At 41.1% G+C, this 25105-nt stretch overlaps 1 protein-coding gene across 2 annotated transcripts; it reads left to right on the top strand.

Moving 5' to 3' along the window:
- The first annotated feature begins 1773 nt into the window (after nt 1–1773).
- waca (WW domain containing adaptor with coiled-coil a) lies at nt 1774–23198 on the top strand. Of its 2 annotated transcripts, none has more exons than XM_061093778.1 (13): nt 1774–2027; nt 2232–2262; nt 3105–3297; nt 9729–9820; nt 11058–11173; nt 11261–11370; nt 15966–16220; nt 17589–17711; nt 17935–18086; nt 20463–20587; nt 22364–22559; nt 22674–22801; nt 22899–23198. In XM_061093778.1, exons 1-13 carry the CDS (start codon nt 1987–1989, stop codon nt 22966–22968), a joined length of 1632 nt encoding a protein of 543 aa, XP_060949761.1. In that variant the 5' UTR covers nt 1774–1986; the 3' UTR covers nt 22969–23198. The 2 variants fall into 2 exon arrangements, with proteins under 2 accessions (XP_060949761.1, XP_060949762.1); XM_061093779.1 differs by having other exon boundaries at nt 17938–18086.
- The last annotated feature ends 1907 nt before the right edge of the window (nt 23199–25105 follow it).

A 25105-nucleotide genomic window follows, 5' to 3' on the forward strand; every position in this document is an offset into this window, starting at 1 on the left:
TAATAGCGCCCTCTAAAGTCCGTGTTAAGACAGTACGCAACAAGTAGCCTGGGACCAGAATCAACGTTTGAAGAGGATGTGAGTGGATTCTGCCCCAGATTTTCTATTGAATAAATTGATTAAAAAAAAAAAGGGCAATCACTTGTCTTGGATCAAAGTTTATTTTCCGATAAGAATGTCTAATCCTGCTGACCACTGATTATGGGGAAATCATGCACAAATGGATTCAAATAGAAAATCTGATCATTGTAAGATTGAGCATACAGACTCACAAAAAATGGCGTGTCTTTCTGTCTGTCTGTGTGAACAGATTCTAGAAGTAATAACAATAGGAACACCCCCCTTTGTACTCTCTTGTCCCCACATTAAAGTGTGCTGTGTGCCAAAACGCTGAACTGCAACTTCTTTTGTCCTTGGTCTGGGATATGATGTGGGACTTATTGTTCAGGAACAATGGGGCCCAGCAGCCCTCCTCTGATGGATATTCACCCTGAAACATCGATAGAGCCTTTATACAGCCACAAAATGTGAAGAGGCTGCTTTGTACTCACAAACTTTATTTTGGTGTTTGTTGTCCTAGTTTCTGACTATTTTGTGATACTCTAATCATTTTGTAGGATATTAATTAAGTTTAATATGATTTATCTTTCTATATTTCACTCTGTCATTAACATACTGCTACATTTATCTGTTCAACTGAATTACTTAAACAGGATGAATTGCCCCTTTGACAATTACAACAAATTGTTGCCTTAACTACATGTAATATTTCGCCATTAATATTAGATGTCGTTGTATTATTATTATATTAGTTGTCTTTGCATTCTTTTATTCGCAATAATTAGTTCAAATGATATTATTTTACTAGTAACCTTGGACGCTTTGTCTTTATGTTGTTATATTGTAAAGCACTTAATGACAACTGTTTTGAACGGTGCTGCATACATGTATTATACTATTATTATTGTTACTATTATTCTTATCATTAATATTATCATGGGGGATTATATGTAGCTAGAAATACCCATTTGTGTTAAATGTTTTGTTATAATCAACAGCTTTATGGCTATTTTCAATTATCACCAAGCCTACCTGCGATATTAAAGTATAAGCACTAGATGGCGGAAGAGAACCAGTCACGGCCTGCTTGTGCGCCTCCAGCGGCAGGTAAACACTGTAGCGTCCGATGTGCTTGTTGTCACTAACAGTAACATGTAGTAGTGGACATAAAAAGTGGGTCTTTATGGTAAATACATGATATAAAAGAGTGGACCCGGTGCAATAGTGTCTACAAGTTGTTGAGGCTGAGTGACTCCAGTCTGTGTGTCCCGGATGTTCGTCGGAAGGGGGAGGTGGAGGATTTGCGGTCGAGGTTGCCAGGTTTGTACCACAACCCGCATACCCAATGGTACTTGTTTGTTATTTCCTTCTATGTTGGATTTGTGTTGGCAGGAAAACATCCCGCTGACCGGCACCACACAGTTTGGATAATAAATGGTTGTATTCCCTTAATTTTTTTTTGTAAAATACTACTTTCCGGAGTTGTCAATATATTTTTTATAAAAGGCAAAACACAAAGGCAGACACAGTAAATATAGTAAATATGCTTATTGATGCTGTGAAGCAGTTGTAAGGGTCGATCCAATCAACTCTCCTCGGGGATGTGGTGACAGGCTCGTAGTGCGGTCCATCTCAGCTGATCGCTGGTGTATACGCAGCCGCCCCCCCCCCCCCCCCCCGCCTGTTATGTGGCAACCCAGGCTCCAGCCCCAGTGCAGCTCAGTCTGCAGCTGGAGACGCCGAGTGAGCGAGTGGGAGATGGACTGAGTGAGGGCGCTCTTCCGACCAGCGCTGCCGATAGCATTCGAATACCCACAAGCTAGGCTCCGATCACTGACGATCCCAGGTCGCAGAATCAACAAGAGAAAAACACGGCACCGTTTCCAGTCTTTCACCTCCCACTCCCAACACACTAACACGGCATTGATGGTAATGTATGCAAGGAAACAACCGAGACTCGGCGATGGGTAAGCATCCTTTCATTTTTTATTTTTATACTTATTCAGATTTTCCCTTTTCCTCTCAGCTACGCTTTGACAATCCGCCATTTTTACTGAAACCAAAATAAGTGTCTGGAAACTTGTCCGCTCCGCAGTTGCGGCGCCTCTCGCTGTTCCTTCGGTATTGACATTTGAAAGTTGGACTTATTGCTGTTTTCTTTCCATTTGCAGGTGCGACCGAAGAGATTCTCAGCCCTATCAGGTACTTGTTAGCTTGACGTAGCCGGCTAGCCAGCTAGCTAGCAGCAAATAAGATTAAAATGGACACTCGAGCTCAGGCTTCCAGGGAGCACAGCAGGCCCCAGTCAGTGCGGAAAATAACGTGAAAAGTACACGGTTATGTTCGAAATGGCCACACAAGCCCTGTAAATATCCCACAACGTAAATATTGTCAAGTAAAGACGACGCTGACTCAATGTATTCGTCGAACTCAGCGCTTTTAGAAGAGGCTACAGGCGAGTTTTATAGCAGCTCAAAGCTAATGTTAGCTTGTTACTGTTAGCTTGCCTGCTAGCCAGTCCGATTAGGGCCTGACCGCAGTCTGTCATTTTAGGGATACAGCTGGCAAGGCTCGCTAAACACCAAAGTTCTCGAGATGTGAACTGCAAACTAATACATTAATGCAAAGCTTTAATCCACATATTGGATAATAAAGTTTGCCAATACTCGTATGTATTCAATTTGATGTTTACTTGGACTTAATCCGAATTTATTAATGTATTAGTTTGGATGCATACATTGTTTTCAAGTGAGAGACTACTCCACAGCACAGCTAAGATGGCATCATCAATGGGGCATTAGAAATAATTGCTATAATGACTCACAGATCATACATAATTAGCTGCTTGGGTGTGATAAACTCTGCAAATGAATACCTGACATAACGCTCATTCATATGTTCTTTGATATTATATTTCTTCAAATAGCCAAACATGGTGTTAGACAAGTGGCTGACACTTAAGAGAGTGGAGAGACCACGTCATTGTACATACAAGACACTAGATTTGTAGTGAGGTTGGTTTTTCTTCATTTGTGTGTCCACAGACTCTCAAATACTCATCGAAGAGCCATCCAGGAGGGGACCACCGACATGAAAAGATCCGCGACTCCTCAGATGTCACTCCTCCCTGCAAAATGCTCCGGAGGTCTGACAGTCCTGAAAACAAACACATGGACAGCACGGGGCACAGCAGAGCAAAGGCTGTCCACACACACCGGGCCAGAGACCGAGATGGAGGTGAGACGCAGTGGTTGTGCAGAATAAAACGGGTTCAGAGTGAAGCAAGACATTGCTTATTTAATGACTTCGGATGAAGCTGTCATGTAAGGAAATGGGAGGTCTTGTACCCCCCCCTCCCTACAAGTGTACAATTCACACAGCCAAGAGCTTTGATACAATAACTCTGCAGCTACGTTTTTGACCGGCAAACATTAGTTCCACCTGCAAACAGCTTATTAATGTTATAATGTAGTAAGTATTCCAGTTGTAGTATTGGATCATATAAGCTCAAGCTAAAGTGGATGCACGATTGAACTTTAGCAGCATCTGACATATTTGTAGTTTACAAAGATGCATTTTAAACTCACACACAGGAGTGGGGACTGGCCCCGCCCCCCACTCACTCGGACAGTGAAGGAGAGATGAGAGGCGCTGAACGAGGCGGTAAATGTCGAGCAGTGGCGACAATAACAGTTTAATACAGGGTTTGCGCGACAGACCTCGAAGACAGAATGCTTACTGCCGCTGCTTGGGGATCAGAGCAGAAGCAGCGGTTGATTAGAACCGCGTCAGAGTCTCCTGTCTGGGTATCCTCTCTCCATACTCCTGCTGACCTGTGCTCATTTTACACTTCAACAGAAAACACTAATCAGAGGTTATTATGACCTGAAAAAATACTGAAGTTTGCTTTGTGTTTGTTTGATTCGCTCATAAGTTTGTGGCACAAATTAAATCACAATGACATAGGACAAGCGGACACACACACAATCCTAGGTGAAATGTTGGAACACTAACCAAATACAATACAAAGCTAAATCATAACCATCCCATCTGGTTTGCAGGGATGGTAACATATCCTGAGCCAAATATTTAATCGAGAGCAAGTTTTGGTTGACAGGGCCAGAGAGTCAATTTTCTTTATTGTTTTGGTTGTCTGGTTAATATGTTATTTATTTAATATATTTTAAATTCTAAATCAAATGTCAGACTGAATATTTTATGGAACTAAGTTCATTGCTCTTTTGAAAGGGTTTACTTGCATGATTATGCTGTAATATTATCATAACAGTGTGTAAAATGGTTTGGGAATTGTAATAGCATAATTTATAGCAATTTCTGGGACAAAATATTGTCCAACAAAATGTGTTACTGAGACAGGCCTACCACAATATTCTTATTCCTCCAAGTGAGAGGTTTCCATGTTCAGTTTATAGCTTTAGGTCTCTGAGAAATTCTTTCATATCCCGGCAAAATTGGTGTTGTAGAAAGGAAAATCCTTAACGATATCGATATTGAATGAAACTGGATTGGAATCGAGACCTTGTGAATCAGAATTCATTCGATTTAGGAAATCGGTGGTGATACCCAGCCCTACTTAAGCTACCAATATATATGGGAACTGTCAAAAAAGGTATTTTTGCGGTGCCAATGCCCAGTGAAATTGTTTTGGGTGCACGTAAATTATGTTCTGGTAGTAAATGAAAAAGTCTAGATCCCTGTTTTATTTTAACCAGTTGAATAAACCTCAGCTTTCCTCAGCTGATTGGGGGTTCTATAAAAACTACAAATCTAGCTGTGAACATATGCACATTCTGTTGCAGTTTCATCAAAATTAACAACATGCATAATGTCCATGCGTGTGTTCACAGGAAATATTGTTTGAGGGGGATTAAGTATCGTTTTGCTTGCTATAGGTTTTATATCCACATTTGTTCATTTGCCAGCATCACTGTATGTTGGAAGTGAAGTCTTTTTTGAGGTTTGCAAAGATGGACAGATGGTCACTGAAAACTCAGAGTGGTGATGGTTTTAAATCTGTTTCAGTAAAAAATATTGTCAGTGATTTGCCTTCCAAGCTAACTTAAACGGGAGGAAACAAATTATTCCTCAAAACAGATGGTTAATGAGATAGCTTTATTGTGATTCGGGCATAAGCTTTGACAGAGAGCAGTATGTTAATTTGCTAGAGTTGAGTTTGGCAAACAATGTTTTGTGTATCCACAGAACTAATGTTGAATTGCAAGAATTACTGCTCTGTGTGCAACATCTCTGAGTTCATCCACAAATGATTTGTTATTTTTTGCCAAGAGAATGAGATGTTGATACAAAATTGAGAATATGTCCCTGAGGTCGGTAAATGAAGTTATTGGAGTTGGTTCAAAGATTTTAAAAGACAACATTTTGTGTTATATTTTCAGATATTTGAGGTTGATGTTGTGTCTAAGGCTACAGCCTCTGACACTGGCAGAGGCAGAGGTTGCCTAAGAATTGGTGTTATTTTATTTCTATATTTTGGCTTAGACAGCATCGGTCTAAGCTTACAATATTTGCTTGTTGGGTCATTAAATCACAGGTCTGTTTGTTACTTTTCAAGTAAAGATAATTAGTTAAACAGAATATACACAATATTGCATCGAGGTTTGAAGTAAGTATTACCATTATCTGCCAAAATGTATCATCCATTTTCGAGATTGAGCTCAGTCAAACATGTAACACCAGATTAGTCAGACCCTGTTAATACTTCTGTGTCAAATCCACGCCGTAGCTCCGGCGTACCCTACGCAAAACCCTGACTTGCACCTCACCTCCCCAAAAATGAAACCGCTTGTTGAAGCGACACAGACTACAACAGCTGTGATTGGTCCACTTTGTAGCATCATATTTCCAGCAAACAGTATTTGTGGAATCTCCTGCTTTGCCTTGCTCGGTTTCGTGGTCGTACCAACCAGCTCCTCCAACAGCTTTCTTTTCTTCTTTGCAGTTCTTTAAGAAAAATAACTTGCTCGTCAACATCTATCGGTTCCAACTCCAACATGATAACACTTGTTCTGAAGTAAACAGACACCAGAGAATTTGTAAATAAGCGGAACAGAACATGGAAGACACTCAAACAAAACAGAGCACGAAGTTTCACAGTGAAACAATCTTTTACTAATGGTTAAGTAGAAATCAATGTTTGACAGCCAGTGTTAATATTGTGATAGTGGTCCCAAATAAATCAATATATGGGAAACACTAAAGTGTAATGAAACTTTCAGCATGTGGACATAGGGAAACATTTTAACACAATGATTTTTTTTCTTCACATCAGTCGATAAATCAAATCAGCGTCACTGCACTGCGGCACATTACTCTGCGCAGGTCAACAAGTGACTCTGCTCCTCTGATGTTTTCTACACACTCAGATGTTGAACTGATCTTTATTATAACCTGCAGAATTCATATTTATGTTCCTGGATAAATGGGACATCGCTTCTTCTGCAACACTGAAGTTGAAACACTGCGTTGCATCGTAATCTGCAGGAAGAACTTCTCTTCTATCTGCAGGAGTGTGTGTATGTGTGTGTGTCTGCTTGTCTCTGTCCCTTTTCACACATTAACATAATCACATTTATGTAGTTATTGATCGATGGTCTCGTATCATGAATCAGAAAAGTTTCGGTCACTTTAACCCTGATGTCCTGTCTGTGCACGGTGCATCTCGTGTTGCGTAGCAGGTTTTAACATGAGTCTCACAAACTCGTGTTTAATGTTAAAGTGTAAAGTGAGCGCAGGTCAGAGAGGGAGTGAGGAGGAAGCAGACTCAGACAGGAGACTCTGACACAGGACGATCGGACCTTTTTAACAGCGTCTCTCCTGATCCTGGAGCAGCGGTGGTTATAATTATGCAGCGTAGGAAAACCGCTAAAACAATGAACGTAGCAGAAAACATGAATCGATTATATTCAGTTCCTGCATCGATGCAGAGTTGTCAACCTTTATGAAGTAACCCAAACATTGGCACGTGCTGCTGTCGGCTGCTGCTCCTACACTCAGCGCTGTGTGCGTCAACTTATCCTGACGTGGCTGTAATTTTATTCCAGCCACATGATCGGTTCGGTGCGGCGCTATTCTCATTATCATTGGCTGTTCGGGTTGTCTGTTACTTCTATGTCTTATATTTCTATCGAGGAAAAGTTATAGGGACAATTATCTTTATCGTTTTATCGCCCAGCCCCATGTGGAAATGCTATTTATGTTAATGAAAGTAGACGAGCTGTCCACTATTCTGAGGACTGAGGGGATTCAATGTGAACATGCAAATAGTGTAAACTCTTAATTTGACCGGCATGACAAGATAGAAGGTGTCACACAGAGGTCTGCCATTGATGTGGCCGAACTGATCCCGTTGCTATCGATGGTCAGTCTGACTGACAGAAGGTCAGTGTGTCTCTGTGTGAGAGAGCAACAGCATGGCAAAGAACACTGCACACGGCTCTATACTGCAACAATATGACAAATAGTCTGATCTTTTGTTATAATGAAAAGAGTTTAAGAACTTGAATTGTGATTAAACTGCAGCAGGGCAAATGAGACGATGGCAGCCGCCCAGTACCACATCTCTTAACAGGCCGTCAGATGATGTTTAGTGTCACTGTCTATTTGAAACTTGTGTACATGCCCAATAGATCAAATGACTATCTGTGATGTTAAAGAAGTTTCCTGTAGTGATGTACCTACAAAGAATGATCACTCAACTCTGCAACCCCCCACAGCTCTTTGAGGAGGTTCTGCATCTTCAGCTCATTGTTTTGGTAATCTGGCCTACTGCTTTACTGTGCTGTCGTGGTAGACTCTCTTCTGTCATCTGTCCTGTCTCCAGTCGCAGCAGGCGGCCAACGCTGTGTACGCTTCTCACCAAGCACCAAACAGTTAACTGACAGACAGAGAACAGCAAGTAAACCTAGCAAAGCATTTAGCAGCTCTTTCTCAGGGATTGGTGAAGACAAGTGAATCTTCCTCTTTTTGCTAGATGCATATAAAGCAGTTGTTTTCTTAAACTTGCATTATGCTAACATTATACGCTGATTTATGCCAAATGTATGATTAAACAAATCCAGGGTGCAAAGTAAGGAAGCCACATCTGTTTTTTCAATGCAACAGATACATGAATTTAACATTTTTTACTTTGTGCAGCTCACTCGTTTTAGGGTTGTAGTAACAGGTCTCTTCCAGATGGCCACTGAAAAGTATTTCCTACATTCTCAGCTTCAGCAGGTGTTAACGGGTCTCATCTAAAATTAGGATTTTTTAAACACGCTTGCTAAGGACGACTGCTGAGTCTTTATCGATTGGAAAAATTGAACCAAACTGTTAAAATGCTATCAAAACACACAAGAGTGAAAGATAAATTATCATGCAAGATAAAGGACTGCATTGTATGACACAACTGCAGCTGAAACTATGAGGTCTGACTGCGTGGACGAGGAAAACTCAATGGACAATAACGTGATCATAGAAATATGGCAATTAGAGATCTCTTAGGTTGTTATGAAATGCTTTATTTCATTATGAAACTCGATTTAAGAATATGGAGGGCTGCCACAGTTAATAGGAAACACTGCAGCACCTTAACACTTGTGTCTACTCTTATCAAACTCTCAAATCTCATTGTCAGGGTCTTCTATGTGTATGGCTCCTCTTTTTCATCCTGTGGTATTTGTGTTGTGTTTAGTATCAGTTGTGTGTCCAATGCATGTTAGAAATGTCAACACCCCCTAGAAACGTCAACACCCCCACTCGTTGGCTGTGAATTTTCCTGCTGTATTCTCACTTGGGCATTTTCTGAATATTTTACAAGGGGGCTGGCAGGAAAATGTCTAGAGCAGCTGATTCAGACTTTTTACTTTCTCACATACAGCCTCCTCCTGACAAGTTCAGGAAAATGTCTGGAGTTCTGTATGACAGCAGGTTTACAATCTGTATGTTGTTGAGTACGTTGGATGCTTGTTGTTGCTGGTTTCTGAGTCCCGTTTGAGACAACACAGAATTTATTAAAGTTTTAAAAATAGGTGAGAAACCTTACAACGCAGCATCTTAGGAAATGTATTTATCTAAAAATAATGTGCAGTGCACTGACAACAAACAATGGACTTTAAGTATGAACATTTTCATATTATTACGGTCATAGAATTTAATAAATCTATGACCGTGCTGCTCAGTGTGTCTGTCATCTCTGTTTGTGAGAAGACTTTGCCACCAGAGGTCTTTCATTCAAGCATGCCTTCCCCTTTCTGGTTTCCGCCACCGACATAATTATATCCCCAAAACAATCTAGAAAATGTTACAAATGTCAAAATATCTGGAAGTGCTTACACTTGAAGCCTCTAATAACAGTTGGGCAGAGCTGAGAGGATAGAGCGAGCTAAAACGGGTTCAGTCTTGCCATCTAATTGCTATGCTTGTTTTGTTACCTGTATGGGTGGCAGCGTTGTTTTCAGATCTATTGTGATGAAGGTAGACTTGTTCCGGGACACATCTTTAAACATACTTTGCACGGCAAACGGGTGTAGCAACAACTAAAATAGAAGTTGTTGTATTAAAATTAGATGTTTTATGTCCTTGAACTCAGCATGTTGCTGTTGTCTATTGTTACTGATGGTGTCATCCTCTGCTGTGTTTTGTTGCAGGGACCAGTTTTTCCCCTCAAGAAAATTCTCACAACCACACCTCCCTTCATAGCTCCAACTCTCATTCAAACCCCAGCAAGACCTCAGACACAGTAAGTGTTTGGCACAGAGCCAGACTATGGCCTAAACATGTTTTTCTTTTCTTGTTTTGCTTCGAATTGTTTCTCTGCATTTGCTGTCGTTCAATATTTTGACAGCTTTCACGTTATTGATATATCCTGGGAAATGTGTCATCAAAGGAAAACTGTGCGCATAGACTAACATTATTTAATGCTTAACTTTCCTTACGTCATTGTCTTGTCATTAATTAAAATGTTTTGCAGATAACACAACTCAAAACAACATATAAAAGCTCTTTTCTTCAAAGCTTGTTTCAAAATTGCAAAATTAAATCACATTTTGTCTTACTCCTATATGATTGTACACCCATTTTTACTCTAATGCAATCTGATAGAACAGTCTTAAAGTTTATCCTCCCTTTTGAAGGTGTCATGGAGGAGGATGTAGTTTATGGTGCTGCCGAATTGTATTTTACAGGTAAAAATTTCAGCAGCATCCCAAACTGCAGTCTCCAAAATCAACACCTCAGTAAAGTTATTACAAACATAGAACATTATATCCGTCATAAAGGGATAATTTAATTTATAGCAAGACAGTGGGATCGGAAGCAACAAGGTGTTCCTAATAAACTGTCTTTATGCTAACTCTAGTTTCTATTGTAGTGCTTGTCCAAAATGTATGCACCTAATTAACATTTTAATATATTATATCTAGTTATCTAATCATTGCATAATTTCCACTTCACTGTTGCCTTGATGCAGAGTCACGAAGTACTTGACCACAAATTATAAATTAAGTCTCTGTGTAGAAGGACCAAACAACCGATGCGTTTATCTGTTGTTGAGAAGGATATGTGACACTGTTTTTGTGTTATCAAAAGTGTTTTCCTTCCAATTGACCTTGACAGCTTAACAAATGTGAAACATTATACAATCTAAAAAGCCTGTGATCTCCGCCTAAAATGGTAACCAAATGCATGAATTGAAAACAGGACCTAAGACAATACAGTGTCCTGTTTAAATGAGAAAAGTGTTTCTCATTGGTTACCTGAAATATTTGGAGCTGTCTCTGTAATAAAAACTAAATAAAGATTTTCTCCCTGATAAAAGCGCCTTCTGAAATTGTCCCAGATAAGGCAAACTGCCATAAAGTCCCAATCTCCCATACAATTCAGGTTACATTACAAGAGCTTACATCAGACTCTCTGAACACACATACTGCTTTGCCTCTTGTGCATAAACATTTGCTTCTTTTTCCTTTTTTTTATAGTCCCACGAACCTGGTGACGACTGGTCAGAGCACATCAGCTCCTCTGGAAAGAAATATTACTACAACTGCAGGACCGAAGTGTCCCAGTGGGAGAAGCCCAAAGAATGGCTTGAGAGGTACCTGCAATTATTTTACCCAAACCCATATTAATCACTGTCAGGCCGGAAACATGGCTAATATCTGTATTCTTGTGTGTTTCACAGAGAACAGAGGCAAAAAGAGGCAACAAAGACTGCGGTTGTCAACAGTTTTCCCAAAGACAGGGACTACAGAAGGGAGGCTATGCAAGCATCGGCAGCCCCGACTGGTTCCAGTAAGTCTTCTTTTATTACAATACATTTGTTCCTCGCCGGTTTGCATACATGGATCTTAATAAATCAGTCTTTTTCTTTGCTCTTTCCAAAACATAAAGGATGAGCTTTCTCCATTTCAATCCTCCTTAGCTGCAGTAATATTCTTGTTATTGTTTGGTCGGTGATGACTGTTGTTGAGCTGACGTTTGGCTGATGAATGCTAAGGAACTGCTTACCAAAAGACTGAGACTAAACAGCTGCACCGTGCACGCTGCTGTGGCTACAAACAAAGAACTGCAGGTGTTCACTAAAATCTGTTGAATCCTTTACAGTCTTGTACAGGGGGCGTTTACAGTAATGAGATCGAATGATTGTGTGTTAGAGGGTTCATTTAAAACCAATTCTGCTCAAATGAACCTAAGTGTAACAAATTGCTTATGGTAAGATTCAGCACAGAATATTACGTGTTTGTGAGCAGTTGAACTGAAGCTGAAACCAGATGACAGTTGGAATTGTGTTTTAATTGAGTTGATTAGGTTTCGGTGTAGAGCAACAGGTCACTGGAAGTTCATCTCACCATTGTGACATTCACTCGCCTCCAGCTCTCTGTAGAGTTCTTGTTGCACACCGCTTTTCATCCAGCATTTCTCCTCTGCTCACAGCTTTACATTAACAAGGAAAACTGGGGGGAAATGCTCCTGATCTGCTTCGGTTCAATTTTTATGACTGATTGCAGTGAATTTATTGCGGGACTATTCTGATTGTAGTCTGGATATTGTCCAGTGTGTTGCCTTGTGTATTTACTCAGTAAGTTTGTGCTGCTGTCTATCTGTCAACATTTTGTACAAAATCTTGGAGGAAATAGCTTTTATCTGGATGGTGTAGGTTTAATCTCTAGTCGTTGTAACACTAACCCTGGTGCCACGTAGGGATGTAAATTTAGATTTGTATTTAGACTTCTGCGTGTGTCTTGAACACATTAAACAAATACCAACACTTAATTCGTATATAACACGGGTTGACTTTTACTTTTTACAAATAGCAGCATAAGCAATAGAATATGAGGATTCACGCATCATTGCACACCTAAAGAGTAAAACAGATATACTACAGATAACTCTTACATCGCAAGAGATTTCCGCGCACGGCGCACACAAATTAATTACGTGACTCACGACAGGCAGGACACCATGGTTAGATATTTTTGTTGCTCATGAAAGAAAGCAGCATTCTCTCATAAATCTTTTAAAATATAAACATAAGTTAGTGCTTTGCTTATAGTTGAATCACCTTGTATTTTTTCTGCTCTGTGCCTTTGTTATTTATGTTTTTTCACTGAAGTCTATTCCACGCAAACTGTTGCTGAACATTTCTGCTGCACAGTTGTAGACCTCTTTAAATCGTTCCTCAAGCCTGCCATCAAATATATTTAATTAATCATGAAATATTTGTTTCTAAATATCTCATAATAAATGTTGCCAATAAACCTTGTCCATAAACTCGCCCTTTTGCCAGTAGACATTCTGTCGACACAGTGGGAAAGAGTTCATTTGTTTTGGAAAGCTAAAGTCAAGTTGTTTTCCTCTGGGATTTCTTTTAGCAGTGTGGGTGGTCCGTCCTTCATTATAAATACTAGGGATGGGCATTGATTAAATTTTCTTAATCGATCGTCGGGAGAGTTAATGACGAATTTTCGATTAATCATTAATATTTTTATATTAAAATTCACTATTTATGGGCTGTTAAAATGCAGTGAAAATAGAAAAAAACACAGCGTGTTTCCTCATTGAGGTCTTTATTACAAGATGAACAACTCTTGTGGCAGTTAAACGGGATCCGTTCAATGGTTACACTTGAAAATATGCGCTGCTGTACTCTTCAGCCCCGCTGAGAGAGCAGCTAGCCGCTGAGAGCCAGCCGGACTCCGCGGCCCTCGACCTCCTACTCCGGCCGTTGTCACGTCCTCACTCCCGGAACCCCTCAACCAGACCCGGCCCTGTCCGGGTCCGAAGGGGCTAGCTTTGGAGCTAGCCTCCGCTACGGGGAAGGGGACCCCGACAGACCCGGGTCTGGGTGAGGTTCCGGGATTGATGACATGACAACAACCGGACTGAGAGGTCCAGAACAGTCAAATCCATCTAGCTCCCAGCGGCCAGCCGACGGTCCCCCAGCGGGGCTTGTCGAGTATAACTCCGGGCTGCTTCCTACAGCTGTTAACATCTTCACTGTGCTGCGTTCAGGCAACTCGGATATTCTGACCTCCTACTCATGCGCTCATGGAGACGTATAGCTTCGCAGTGTTGGCAGTGAAAGCAACAGAATTTCGTCGATGACAAAATAATGTCATCGACGAAATTCTTTATGATCAATTAATCGATCGTCGATTAATTATGCCAATCCCTAATAAATACCAAAACCAATAGTGATATTATTTTTGACTATTTCACATCAATGCATTAAGGCTTGTGTATGTATGCGGGTGGTCCCTCTTAGCAGTGCCACTGATTCCAGTTGCATTACGCAGTACCAGTCAACCAGAGACTCTGTTCTTCTGCTCTTTTCTAATCACTCACACGTTGCTCTGGTCTTTATAAAAACCTGCTGACTTTACGTTCCGTTGCAACAATTAAGTCCAAACACTGCGTTGTCATAATCTGCGGGGAAAAAATGTTCTGTCTGCAGGAGTGTGTGTGTCTGCCCGTCTTAGTCGCTCTTCAATTCGCACAAACAAGCACAATCACTTGTGTTTAGTTAATAATCGATAATGTCGGGTGTGTATAGTGTTGTGTGTGTGTGGCAGGTTAACAATTTTGCAGCGGCAAGCCTGTCTCTAATAAATTGTCTATATGCTGATTCTAGTTACTATTGTAGTGCTCGTTGCTGTCTATTGCTTCTTTTTTTCTGTTGCTTCTTTCTCTCTCCACCTCTCCTTGGCAATGTGTCACTCCTAGTCTCTTCTTTCTTGATCAATCTTTTCAAAATATGAGAAGGTTGCTGAGCTGCGTAAATGCAACCAAATGACATTGGAGCGGCGGATGCCAAAAAAGGCATTTGGTTACAGGCATGGTGACGTATTTTGTGAATACTGTTTAACAATTAGCTGCAAATGATTACTGACCCTTTTGACAAATGAGACCTGTGAACTTCACATACCTCAGCTCTTCACAAAACTTCATTTAACTCTAAGTGAAGAAAATAACTCTGCCCATTGTCTGTTACATTGAATAGGCCCTGCGCTTGTAAAGCTTTGTACTGGTTCAGAGGAGAGGCTTTTCTCCACTGCTGGAGACATGAAGTTAATAACACAACAAACATTTCTTTTTATTTAACCCCTTTTCTCCCCTTTACACCAGAACATACAAACCAACTTCTGGTTTTATAAAAACAATTCAAACAATAAGATCACTGATGTTGGTCAGCAAATTACATATTTATTTATTTGAAATTAGCTTTGTAATTACTTTAGTTTAAGGCAACTGCATGACTTCAAAAAATCACCTTACAAGCTCAGAACCTTAGAAAACAGCTGTGTTCTCTCATGCACCTTTCCTTGCTTTTTTTTCTGTCGTAAGACAACAAACCTTAAACAGTCATTTCATTTGCAGCCCATTTGGCATAAGACTGCAGTAGTTAGTTTGGCAGCTGGTGAACTGGAATAACAATCAAAATATTTTGCTCACCATTCATTTTATTGAACCAAGGGTCACCCCAACCCTACAGTTTAATAGGATTTTAGTATTTGCTTGAACCAGTGTTTAACTACAATATTTTGTCTGACATTTCTGACATTAAGGCCACATGTGGGTACAGCTTAAATTCCTTTTTAGCATCAATAATAAAAATCTAAATTTAATATGAACTAATGGACCCTGTTTGAATTTGTGATGATGCAGTAAAAACAGCACAGAGGGCTTTTCAAAGAAAGGTTCATGATTTCCAAGGTTCCAGAAGGTCAATAAAAATATGGTCCAAGAAGTTCAGTCCGAGTAGAAGATCAATATGTTAAAGTCATACCAGATACCAAAATACTCAATACTTAAACAGGACTTTACAACTCTGGAATGTTGGCACGTCGGCAACTGTTATATCATTGATTGGAAATCCAGAGGTAAACTGTAGTAATGCATTTTACAAAGTAATACGAATTGGCGCTCCCCTGTACCTGGTTGGCCTCCAGTGTTCGAGAGATGATGCTGCATTGCATTACAAGGCTGTCAAAAAAAAGTTGAAACTGGCTCACACTGTAATGACCCTGCATGCTTCTTGTCAAAGAGTTTCATGTGGGACCAGAAACCTTTGAAGATGCCTATTGCTTGGCCGAGCTTTATGAAAGTTAATTGCATTATTTATGACACGAAGAAGACATAACAAGCCCAGTTTTTTATTTCAGACATTTGACTCTATGTGGGAATTAAGATCTAAAACAGAGACTGGCTCTGTTCACATCAAAGTTGGGTTTTCTGCTATCACACTTTTTGTGGTCTGAATGGAGCATACGGGTGTGAGGTTGAAACTTGAGTCCATTCTGTGGGCCAGTTTATTATCAAAAAGGATCTGTATGGATTAGTGACTGTCTCTGCCTGCTGAAATTAAATCCTCTCTACTGTCTTCACAGAGTCAACCCAGGTGGAGAAGCCCGCAGCGACCCATGCCACCCAGTCTCAGTCATCATCCTCAGGCTCGGGGAGCATGAACCTGTCATCAGGGCCCCCTGGATCGTCGGCGTCCACGGTGCCGGTGTCTCCGGTCCTGCAGTCGTCAGCCCCTCCACTACTTCAGGACCCCACCCTGCTTCGCCAGCTCCTCCCAGCACTTCAGACTGCCCTGCAGCTCAACAACGCCAGTGTGGACATGGCGAAAATCAATGAAGGTAAGAAAAATGCAGATCCAAGAGGCAAACAATCCCACCACTGTCTGTATTCTAATAGCTGCAGTGTTTGTTTTTGATGAGCAGTGATTACATGGAAACAGTTTGAATGCTCTTGGCTTTTTTCTCTGACTGCTCCGTGTCAAAGGCTCATGACACGATAATCTGACCAGCTGGTCTGAGCACAGTGTTGTATGCTGTTTTACTTGATATCTGCATAGTACACTGTTTTTATTGCTGTCTGAATGTGTTGAGAAGGCATCCTTCATGGCTGGGGTATTCTTGAAAATAACCTTTTCCTCAAAATGTCTTAAGGCAAAAGAAAAGCTGTTCAAGCTGTCAGACTTGATGAGACTGACAAAGACAACATACAATACATGTAAATATAGGAATACAATTACACACATTCAGATAATCTTTCTAAGAGGGATGCTGCTGGGGGGTATGTTAACAAGCCACTTGACTTTGTCAGCCATAGATTGTGGCACTGTCAATGAGTTTTTTAAGTTAAAGCATTTATTCTGTGAGGGGCCACTTCATGTGCACTGCGGTTTAAGCTCTAGATCATTGACTTATTAACATTTTGTCGAGTCACTCAGTAAGACAACAGAGTATTAAAAAAAACTCCTTTCCTAACTACTATTCCTTGACCCCAATGTTAAATGCCATGAGATCAAGGAAAGGTGTGAAGGAGAATACGTAAGGAGAAAGAAAAACAACTGCGGTGTGGAGAAAATCTGACTCATTGAGCAGCTTTCAGACAGGCTCACAAATATCGCACATAGAAGACACTGACAGTGTTGTAAAGCGTTTGAGGTGATAAGAGCCGACAACGGTGTTGAGGTGATGTGAACATGATCACGTGATCTACACAGCAGATTTGATACGTTACCTCCTGCCTCTGTCTGCTGCAGCCGGCTGCTCAACCTCTCGTCTGAATAATGCGGAGGATTTGATGCTGTTGTGCAGAACTTGTCTGTGCAGAAAACCTCCTGCAGCGTTGTGCATGTGTGAAAGGAAAACTGTGTAAACTCTGTAGCCAATTATCCAGATTTTACCTGGAGGTCATGTCTGAAAAACGTCTCAGGAAGTTTTCACACCTCAAAGTCTGAAACAAAGTTCATGACTTTGTTAGATTGTAGTTAATTTTGGTTTCACATTGTAATTTAGGGAGCAGACTCGAGATTTTTGTTTGACATGATTGTGCGTCCTCGCCTATGTGTGCTGCCTCTACATTTACATGTTGTGAATTGACTTCTATTCGATGAATACACTAAAGTCTGTCTGTTTGAATGGAGAATCACACTTTCTAAGAAACGATGCTTTCAGTTTATACAGAGTGAACATAACGGTGTGTTTTTCTTTCCACAGTTCTCACAGCTGCTGTCACACAAGCTTCATTACAGTCGATGCTCCATAAGATCCTCACTGCTGGACCATCGGCTTTCAATATCACTACTATCCTCTCTCAAGCTGCACAACTCTCCAGCCAAGGTAAATGAAGCCCACGTACACATGAATCTGTTCCACCGCTGTGAGCAGAGTTAGAGGAGAGTTAACTTCAATAAACTGATCAAGTTCATAGCAAAAAATCAGCCCACTGACTTTGAACCAATGACGGCTAAAGTAAAGATGTTTGCTCATAGAGGGATGTTCCTGCTTAGTATTTATTTTAGATGATTGTATATTGTCTGACTTTTTGTTTGTGTGTCTCCAGCAGCTCAGCAATCAAACCAGTCACCAATGTCATTAACATCGGACGCCTCATCGCCCAGGTCCTATGTGTCTCCGAGGATCAGCACGCCCCAGACCAATGCTGGTCCTCTAAAGCCCCTCCTCAGCACGCAGCCTGTCATCTCACAGTTAAAAGTAAGACCTTAAAAACCAAGTGTCCTCCGTAAGGGTGTAGAGTTTTAAGCAGGGTGACTGTAGTAGCCAGCTGTGTGAATTTGGGGACATTTTCTCTGAGAAATGACGGATAACTCAACAAGTGGCTCATGTGATCATAAAAGCTTCTCTGTGGTAACGTTAGACTTTCTTCAGTTTTGTCACTTTGGACTATGTTCAGACCTGGTTATAACATCTGTCCTGAGAGATCCGAACACAAGTGGACAGTTTTATATTTGTCATTTCACACCTGGCATTGAAGTGCTTCCGATGTCACTATACGAGTGTAGTTGTCTGTGTGTGCCTTTGTGTGGGTTTGAGCAAAAGAGGTAGAGAGAGACTGAATCTCATGTAGCTGTGCTGTGAAGAAAGATTTAAGTATCAGTTATATGTGTTGGTGATTTCTGATGTAGTGGCGCTGTCCAAAATAAAAAAACGCATGGACACTGAGAAGGGTAAAAATATGATTGGTTTATTATGAAACTGTAGCAGGTCCCAGGACGTCAGCTGAGTAGTTAGTCCTCCCGATGTGGCCCAGATCGGTTTTGCTTTAACACAATGAAACAATGTGGTCACATGCATCAGAACACCTACAAATGTCGTCCGAGAGAGTAGATCTCAGGATACATTGAGGAAGCAGTATCTTGTACTAGCTACACCTGTCCTGTACTAAGAACTGACCAGGTTGTGATCCAATCACTTGGGACTGATGCTAATACCAGATCTGAACCTCAGGCCACATCCTGAGGTGGTGTGTGACACATCTGGACACAGTCTTTCAGCAGTGTAAACGTGAATGCGTCCTGGGCCAAATATGAAGAACACGCTACCGTCTCGTAATGATCCGAAAGTATTTTTACACATCTCAGTGTTTCGCTTGCATTGATTTGTGTCCACAGCCAAAATATTACACTGACAGTCACGTATTGATTTTCCATTATTATCCAAATGGGGGAAAAGCATATTTCACTGTAAAAACAATACACATTGATTCACTCATTCCCTCCTGGCTCCATTCTCTCCTCTCTCTGCTCACTCAGATACACACTCGCACATTAACAAGGAACACATTTATATAATGAGACTGACTAAGAATATAATTTGGTCTTGTCAACAAAAATGATGAACATTAGAGGTGTGAGATATGACGATATGAGATCGTAAGCGATTAAAATGTGTCTATGATCTGCCTTTAGAGATCTTCAGAATCTCAGACATTGACTTTAATTCCATTCCATTTAATTAATGAATATATAATTAAATATAATATGCAAGTGCCAGTTTTTGGGTTCATTTATACAGTTGAGGTGCAGAGACAGTGACGAATATGTTGATATAATGTCGGCTGTAGCCAATGGAAAAGCAAACTGGTTCCTAAAATGTTAGAAAGCTCTGCACCAGCACTAGCCCTCTGTTCACTTTGGTGAAAAAGTTAGGTTACTGATTCAAAATCCAGTTCCTTTAATGCTGTGTACAGTAGCAAGAGGGCACTTTACTTGAGTGTTGTTTACCTTTTGCAACAAGTGTTTACTTTGGGATGGGGTTTATGCAAAAGTCTTGTTATAGAATACAAGTCTTAACCATGCCAAAATTCTTGTTGAATGTTGACACGTTGCAGAATTGCTCACTTGATTAAAATCTGTTTGGCCTTAATGGTTTGTTATGGTTTTTCCTTATGTTTGTTACCTTGTTGAGCCATACTTCTTTAAAATGGGGATATGACTTTGGTTGCCATGTTCAGTAACTTGAGAAATATTCTTTAAAGTTGTACATGAAAACAAATTGTGATAAGATCGTGAATCATGATCCTGCCTGAAAAGAAATCAGGATTTGGTATTTTTGCCACATCTCCTAGCCCTAATGTGCGTGTTTATTTTCAAATAGAGCAGGAAAGTGAGATCCGATCACAGGAGAGGCTTGTAGAGACGCATTCTAATACCAGGTGTGCAGTGATGTACCCAGGGCTTTTCACTTGAGATCAGCGCTCTCAGGATGGATGTTGATACCAGGTCTGAACAGGGCCTCACATTCTCTAGAACCACATTGCAAAGAAAGTGACTGAGATCACACATGTATGTCTTTCACTGAGGCATTGTGTGTATGGCGTGAGTCTGAAATCTCCAGTTGGATGAAATGTAGAATAGAGAATAGTCCTAGATATAGATGCATTCCATATTAAATACAGTGTTGTATTGTGGACTGACTGAGTTCTCAAATTAGATTATGAATGAAATGACGGGTTGTTACAAATGTTGCGGACAGTTGGACAAAATGTGCTTTTAACATGAGTAAGCTTGTGTCTTGATCCCGTGGAGCGGTAATGATTTGATTAAATGTGTCTTAACTTGTTGCCTTCAGGTGAGCACGCAGTCAGCGAAGCAGGCGTCTCATCCTCAGCCCACATCCCAGCATCACCTCTCCAGCGATAAGCAGCACAGTCATGATGCCCCCACGGCCTCCCCACGCACACAGCAGCGCCATGGGTAGGTACCACCTCACAACTCGCTGAGGTTTAACAAGATTCACTCACCATGATAATAATAGACAGTCTTTGATACTGTTGAGGACAGCTTGGTCAATGGGTCTTCTTTCCTAGAAAATATCTTTTGGTGACTGTATGAAGGTTATGTGTTAGTATATTAACGAAGCTTAGTCTGACTCTGTTTCTCTTTAGGCTGCCTAATCCTCTGTGCTGTCCATCAGAGAGGTGGTGAAATTAATCGTTTCTGTGATGCATTGCGATGCGGACGTATATATATGCATAGCTGCAGAGACGATGCATAGTTGATTCACACACACACACACACACACACACACAGGGAGCGAACAGGAGAGAATGAATTCTCTCAGATTCACACAATGCACAGTTGTTGTTTTGTTTTTACTTCATTATTGCAGAAGCAAGGCCCCCATTTTTCCCCGGAACATAAATATTATATCACCAGGTTTTTATAAAGATAAGCTGTAAGTGTGAGTCTTTAGAAAATAGGCAAGGAGCAGAATCTGTTGACCAGCGGAGTAATGTTTTAATTAAGCATTGGTGTGTGTATTACTGTGCTTTTACGCACGTCAGTAGAAATACTGTGTGTAGCAGAAATGCAACTCAGCCCATTCTCATCAGCTCGTGAACATGACTTCATTGTGTAGTGTTTTGGCACCATCTGCTGGTCATTAATGAAACAACAAGGGGCTGTTTTCTGAGTTGCTGCCTTTCATTCATTGAAGTCAAGCATTTGTTTGTGGAATATTTTGAGCCAGTTTGTGATCAGCTTGATAAGAGATGTTCATTCATTCTGCTCAGGGTAATAAATATAGTCAGTCTGAAATGATTAACTGGTAATTGCCAGATGAGACAGTTACTGCTGTTTCCATCTTGTGAGTCTTTGTGCACGTGTAGTCTTGGAATCATCACAATTGCCGTTTTAATTAAAATATTGCAGTATACTTTTCATAAATATTTCCTAATTTTAATATCCATCAATATAAGGTTTGTGCACTGGGCAAGCACATTGAGGAGGTATTATAAATAATTGGTGTACCTCAGATTTGTAAAATGTTTTGCTGTTTATCAAGTGATTGTTATTCTCTGCGCGTAGAGATGTTTAAACAACAACCCTCACTCAGAGCAAATATCAGTCTTTGAACTGAAATGAAAACATATATCATGATAATCATTGATATCATCTGATTTGAACATTTTGCACCTTAATAGCGGTTCCATCCTCATCTCCCCCGAACATAGATTGCATCAGGAACAGCAAATCCGATGTGAAAACTTAAGCCAAGTCAAATATGTGGCTATTAATTATGAAAACAATTTTATTTTTATTACATCAATAAGGTTATGAGATCTTAAAAGGCTGCACCTGCTGCGCTGAACATGCCTGGGTCGCAATCCGAGATAGTGGATGTGATTTTGATGTCTTTCAGAATCCCTAACACTGAGTTATAATGTATTTGTGAATTCTAATACTCGTGTACAAAATCTACCTTGGTCCAAAAGTACTCATTGATGTGAAAGCTTGCATTGGTTGGATAAGGATTCGAATGGAATTAACCATACAAAAAGGTATTGAATGCTCAGAAAACAGGTGTCTTCACTGGAACACTTAACACTGTCTATCTGAGATGTGTAGCTGTATAACTGCCTTCAAATATTTTTCCTTCCATTTTGTTATTAGCTTAAACACTTGTAAAAAGTCAGTGATTATAGAAAGGCTTTCATTGATTATGTTCTTCTCCAACATTTTGGATTGCAGCAGTCAGAGGAGTCCCTCCCCGGGTCCCAACCATGTTGCGTCCAGCAGCAGCAATGCCCACAACTCTTCCTGCCCTCCCCCCACCGCCTCATCAGCCCGGCCCTCCTGCACCTTCACCCCCTCCCTCGCTGCCCACTTCAATGAGAACCTTATCAAACATGTGCAGGGTTGGCCTGCTGAACACGCGGAGAAACAGGTTTGTTCTGTCGACACATGACCTTCATTTGCATGATTGAAATGGAAAATAAAAGGCTGGTTTGGCATCGCATTTAAGCTCATCCTTGTGTGTTGCATCAAATTATCTCAAAAGGCGTCAAGACTACGTGAAGAGGCACACACCATGGGCAGCATCTGCATGTCCGAGAACTGCACTGAGCTCAAAAACCTCCGGTCTCTGGTCAGAGTCTGTGAAATCCAAGCAACATTGCGTGAGCAGAGGTGAGAACCCACTTTGTCTGGAGAAGCATGCACACACCTGTCGACGTGTAACGTAAACCTCTAACACCCGCTGTCCTTTCTGTCTCTCTCCCCACAGGATACTGTTTCTGAGACAGCAAATCAAAGAACTCGAAAAGTTGAAGAATCAGAATTCTTTCATGGTCTGAGACTTTCTGGTTGAGAGTTGGAAGCGGGCGCTTTTGGAAACGAGGGGCGAGAGACCCATTGCACATAGTTGGAAGCTGGCGTGGAGTGAGCAGTTGTTCAGCTCCTCTTGAGCCCAGTCTTAACACACACACACACACACACACACACAGACAGGAGCTGCAGTTGGGTCGCCTTTGGACCGTTGTGCTGGGGGAAACCAAGGGGGATAAAAAATGAAGAGCTGCTGTGGGAGAAGGGGGAGGGCGGGGGCGGTTTTACAAGTTTTTGTAAAAAACCCTCGACGGAAAATGTAGATTTCTTGTAGATGTTATTATCTATGTTGTAAATATGTTTTGTAGATTGAAGCCATGGAAAGCCATGCCTATCAAAGCTTTTGACATCCAAACTAATCAACACCTAGGCGGCTACATTCATTAGCTAGCCTTTCCTTCATGTTAACTCGTCTGCAGACTTCAAGCTTCATTCTGTCAGTTCATAGATCATTGAACCAGTGAGCATGTGTGGCCTGCATGTAAACTGTGGAGGATGTTTGAAGCCATTATTAACATAACGCACTGGTGTCCAAATTAGTTATTTTCCTCAAACCTTGGTAAACTGACAACTGTCTGGATTCTCTTCCTCTGGGTGAAGTCACATGTGCTCAGGCGGGTGAACGTCCCCTCTCTGCAGGAAGATTCCCAACTGCTCACTGGGGTTCAGTGATCTATTAGCAGCTTCTGGTGGCCCCGCATTTCCCAGTCTGAAAAAAAGACAGTGCCTGGTGGTGTGGTGGAGTGACTGATTTAAAAAGAAAAACACACAAAATCAACAAAAAAATAATGATTAGAGATGTGATGGCGTGCTGCTTTGGACCATTCCCATTCCCCTCCCCTGGCCTCAGCCCTGCCGCACCGTCTCCTGAGGCTACACCTACACTACTATGTTTTCATTTGAAAATGCATCAACTCTGCTCCGGATGTGCCTCCTGTCCAAGCTACTCCGAAGGTTATAGAGCTGCTTGAGCAGAGGTTTGGAAACGCTGGTGGCCCTGTCGAAGTTTGAGAACTCCAGGGCTGCATCTGGATGGGCAGAAATTGAGATGTGTGGAAACCTTGACATAGACACTCAAACGCTTGCTGATTGGGTCTTTTCAGTCACAACGTAGCCTTCACTGATTCGTCAGGCTCCTATCACACGGCCCACTTCTGGAAGAAAACATCTTGCTGATCTTGTTGTCATTGCCATCAGCTGTAATGCGGTTAAATTCTGCATTTTACAAGAGAGACAAGCTATTATTCAAGTACTTCCTGTTTACGCTGGCACACGCATGCCCAGTGTAAGCAAGTGGTCCTGTGATGTGCGTTTTCAGACGTGTTGGTATGGATGGGGAATTAAAACTGACTTGGGTTTCAAACAAAAACGTAGGAGTATGGATGTAGCCTGAGACACCAACACTTAACACCCTGTTCTTTCCTCTTTTTGTTTTTTTGTGTTCCAGCATTTATTGTTCCTCGTTTTTCCCCCCTCTGACTTTTTAAGCTGAGGTGTTACCACTGGTTCATTCCTTTGTACAGTCGCTAACATAACAAGTGAAGTTTTAAGAGGCCGCAGAATCGAAAAAGGTTTTTATTTATAAACAGTTGTAGTGACGAACTGTCCCATCACGATGATACCCATTCTCATTTGCACCCGGTTCAGGAGTGGTGTTTCACCGACGTGACGTGGATCACCTCAGTCAGCGCAGGGCAACAAGAGGTCACAAGGTCAAATGTGAAATGTATGTATTGTAATAAACATATTAAACTAAAGCGAGCACTGGTTATTTTATTGGAATATTAGGTTTGGATCTTACGCTAGTGCCTTGTTGAAAGTCTTAAACCTCAATCACCTGAAAAATCCCTCATTTTCTTTTTTCTCCTGTTTGAACCAACGACAAAGATCTTCAACAAGCACGTTTTACGCACAGGGTTGTTTTCGTAGCACGTCCCATCCCTCTCTGATTTGTTTGGTCTCCACTGATGAGGAGCAGGGTCATTTGCTGCAAAGCTGTCTTTTTTTTTTTGGTTTCACCATACTATCTATTGAGTCTATAACTGAACTGCACCACACATTCAGTAAAGGTGACCACATCATTGCTTTGTATATTGTTTCCTGAAG

Source organism: Limanda limanda, chromosome 20, assembly GCF_963576545.1.
Source record: "Limanda limanda chromosome 20, fLimLim1.1, whole genome shotgun sequence".
Classification (NCBI taxonomy): domain Eukaryota; kingdom Metazoa; phylum Chordata; class Actinopteri; order Pleuronectiformes; family Pleuronectidae; genus Limanda; species Limanda limanda.

Bases quoted from the DNA above. Each gene is read 5' to 3' on its own strand.
- waca (XM_061093778.1), top strand. From the start codon at position 1,987: ATGGTAATGTATGCAAGGAAACAACCGAGACTCGGCGATGG. The intron at 2,028-2,231 runs GTAAGCATCCTT...TTCCATTTGCAG, and splicing joins CAACCGAGACTCGGCGATGG to GTGCGACCGAAGAGATTCTC. The intron at 11,174-11,260 runs GTACCTGCAATT...TGTGTTTCACAG, and splicing joins CCCAAAGAATGGCTTGAGAG to AGAACAGAGGCAAAAAGAGG.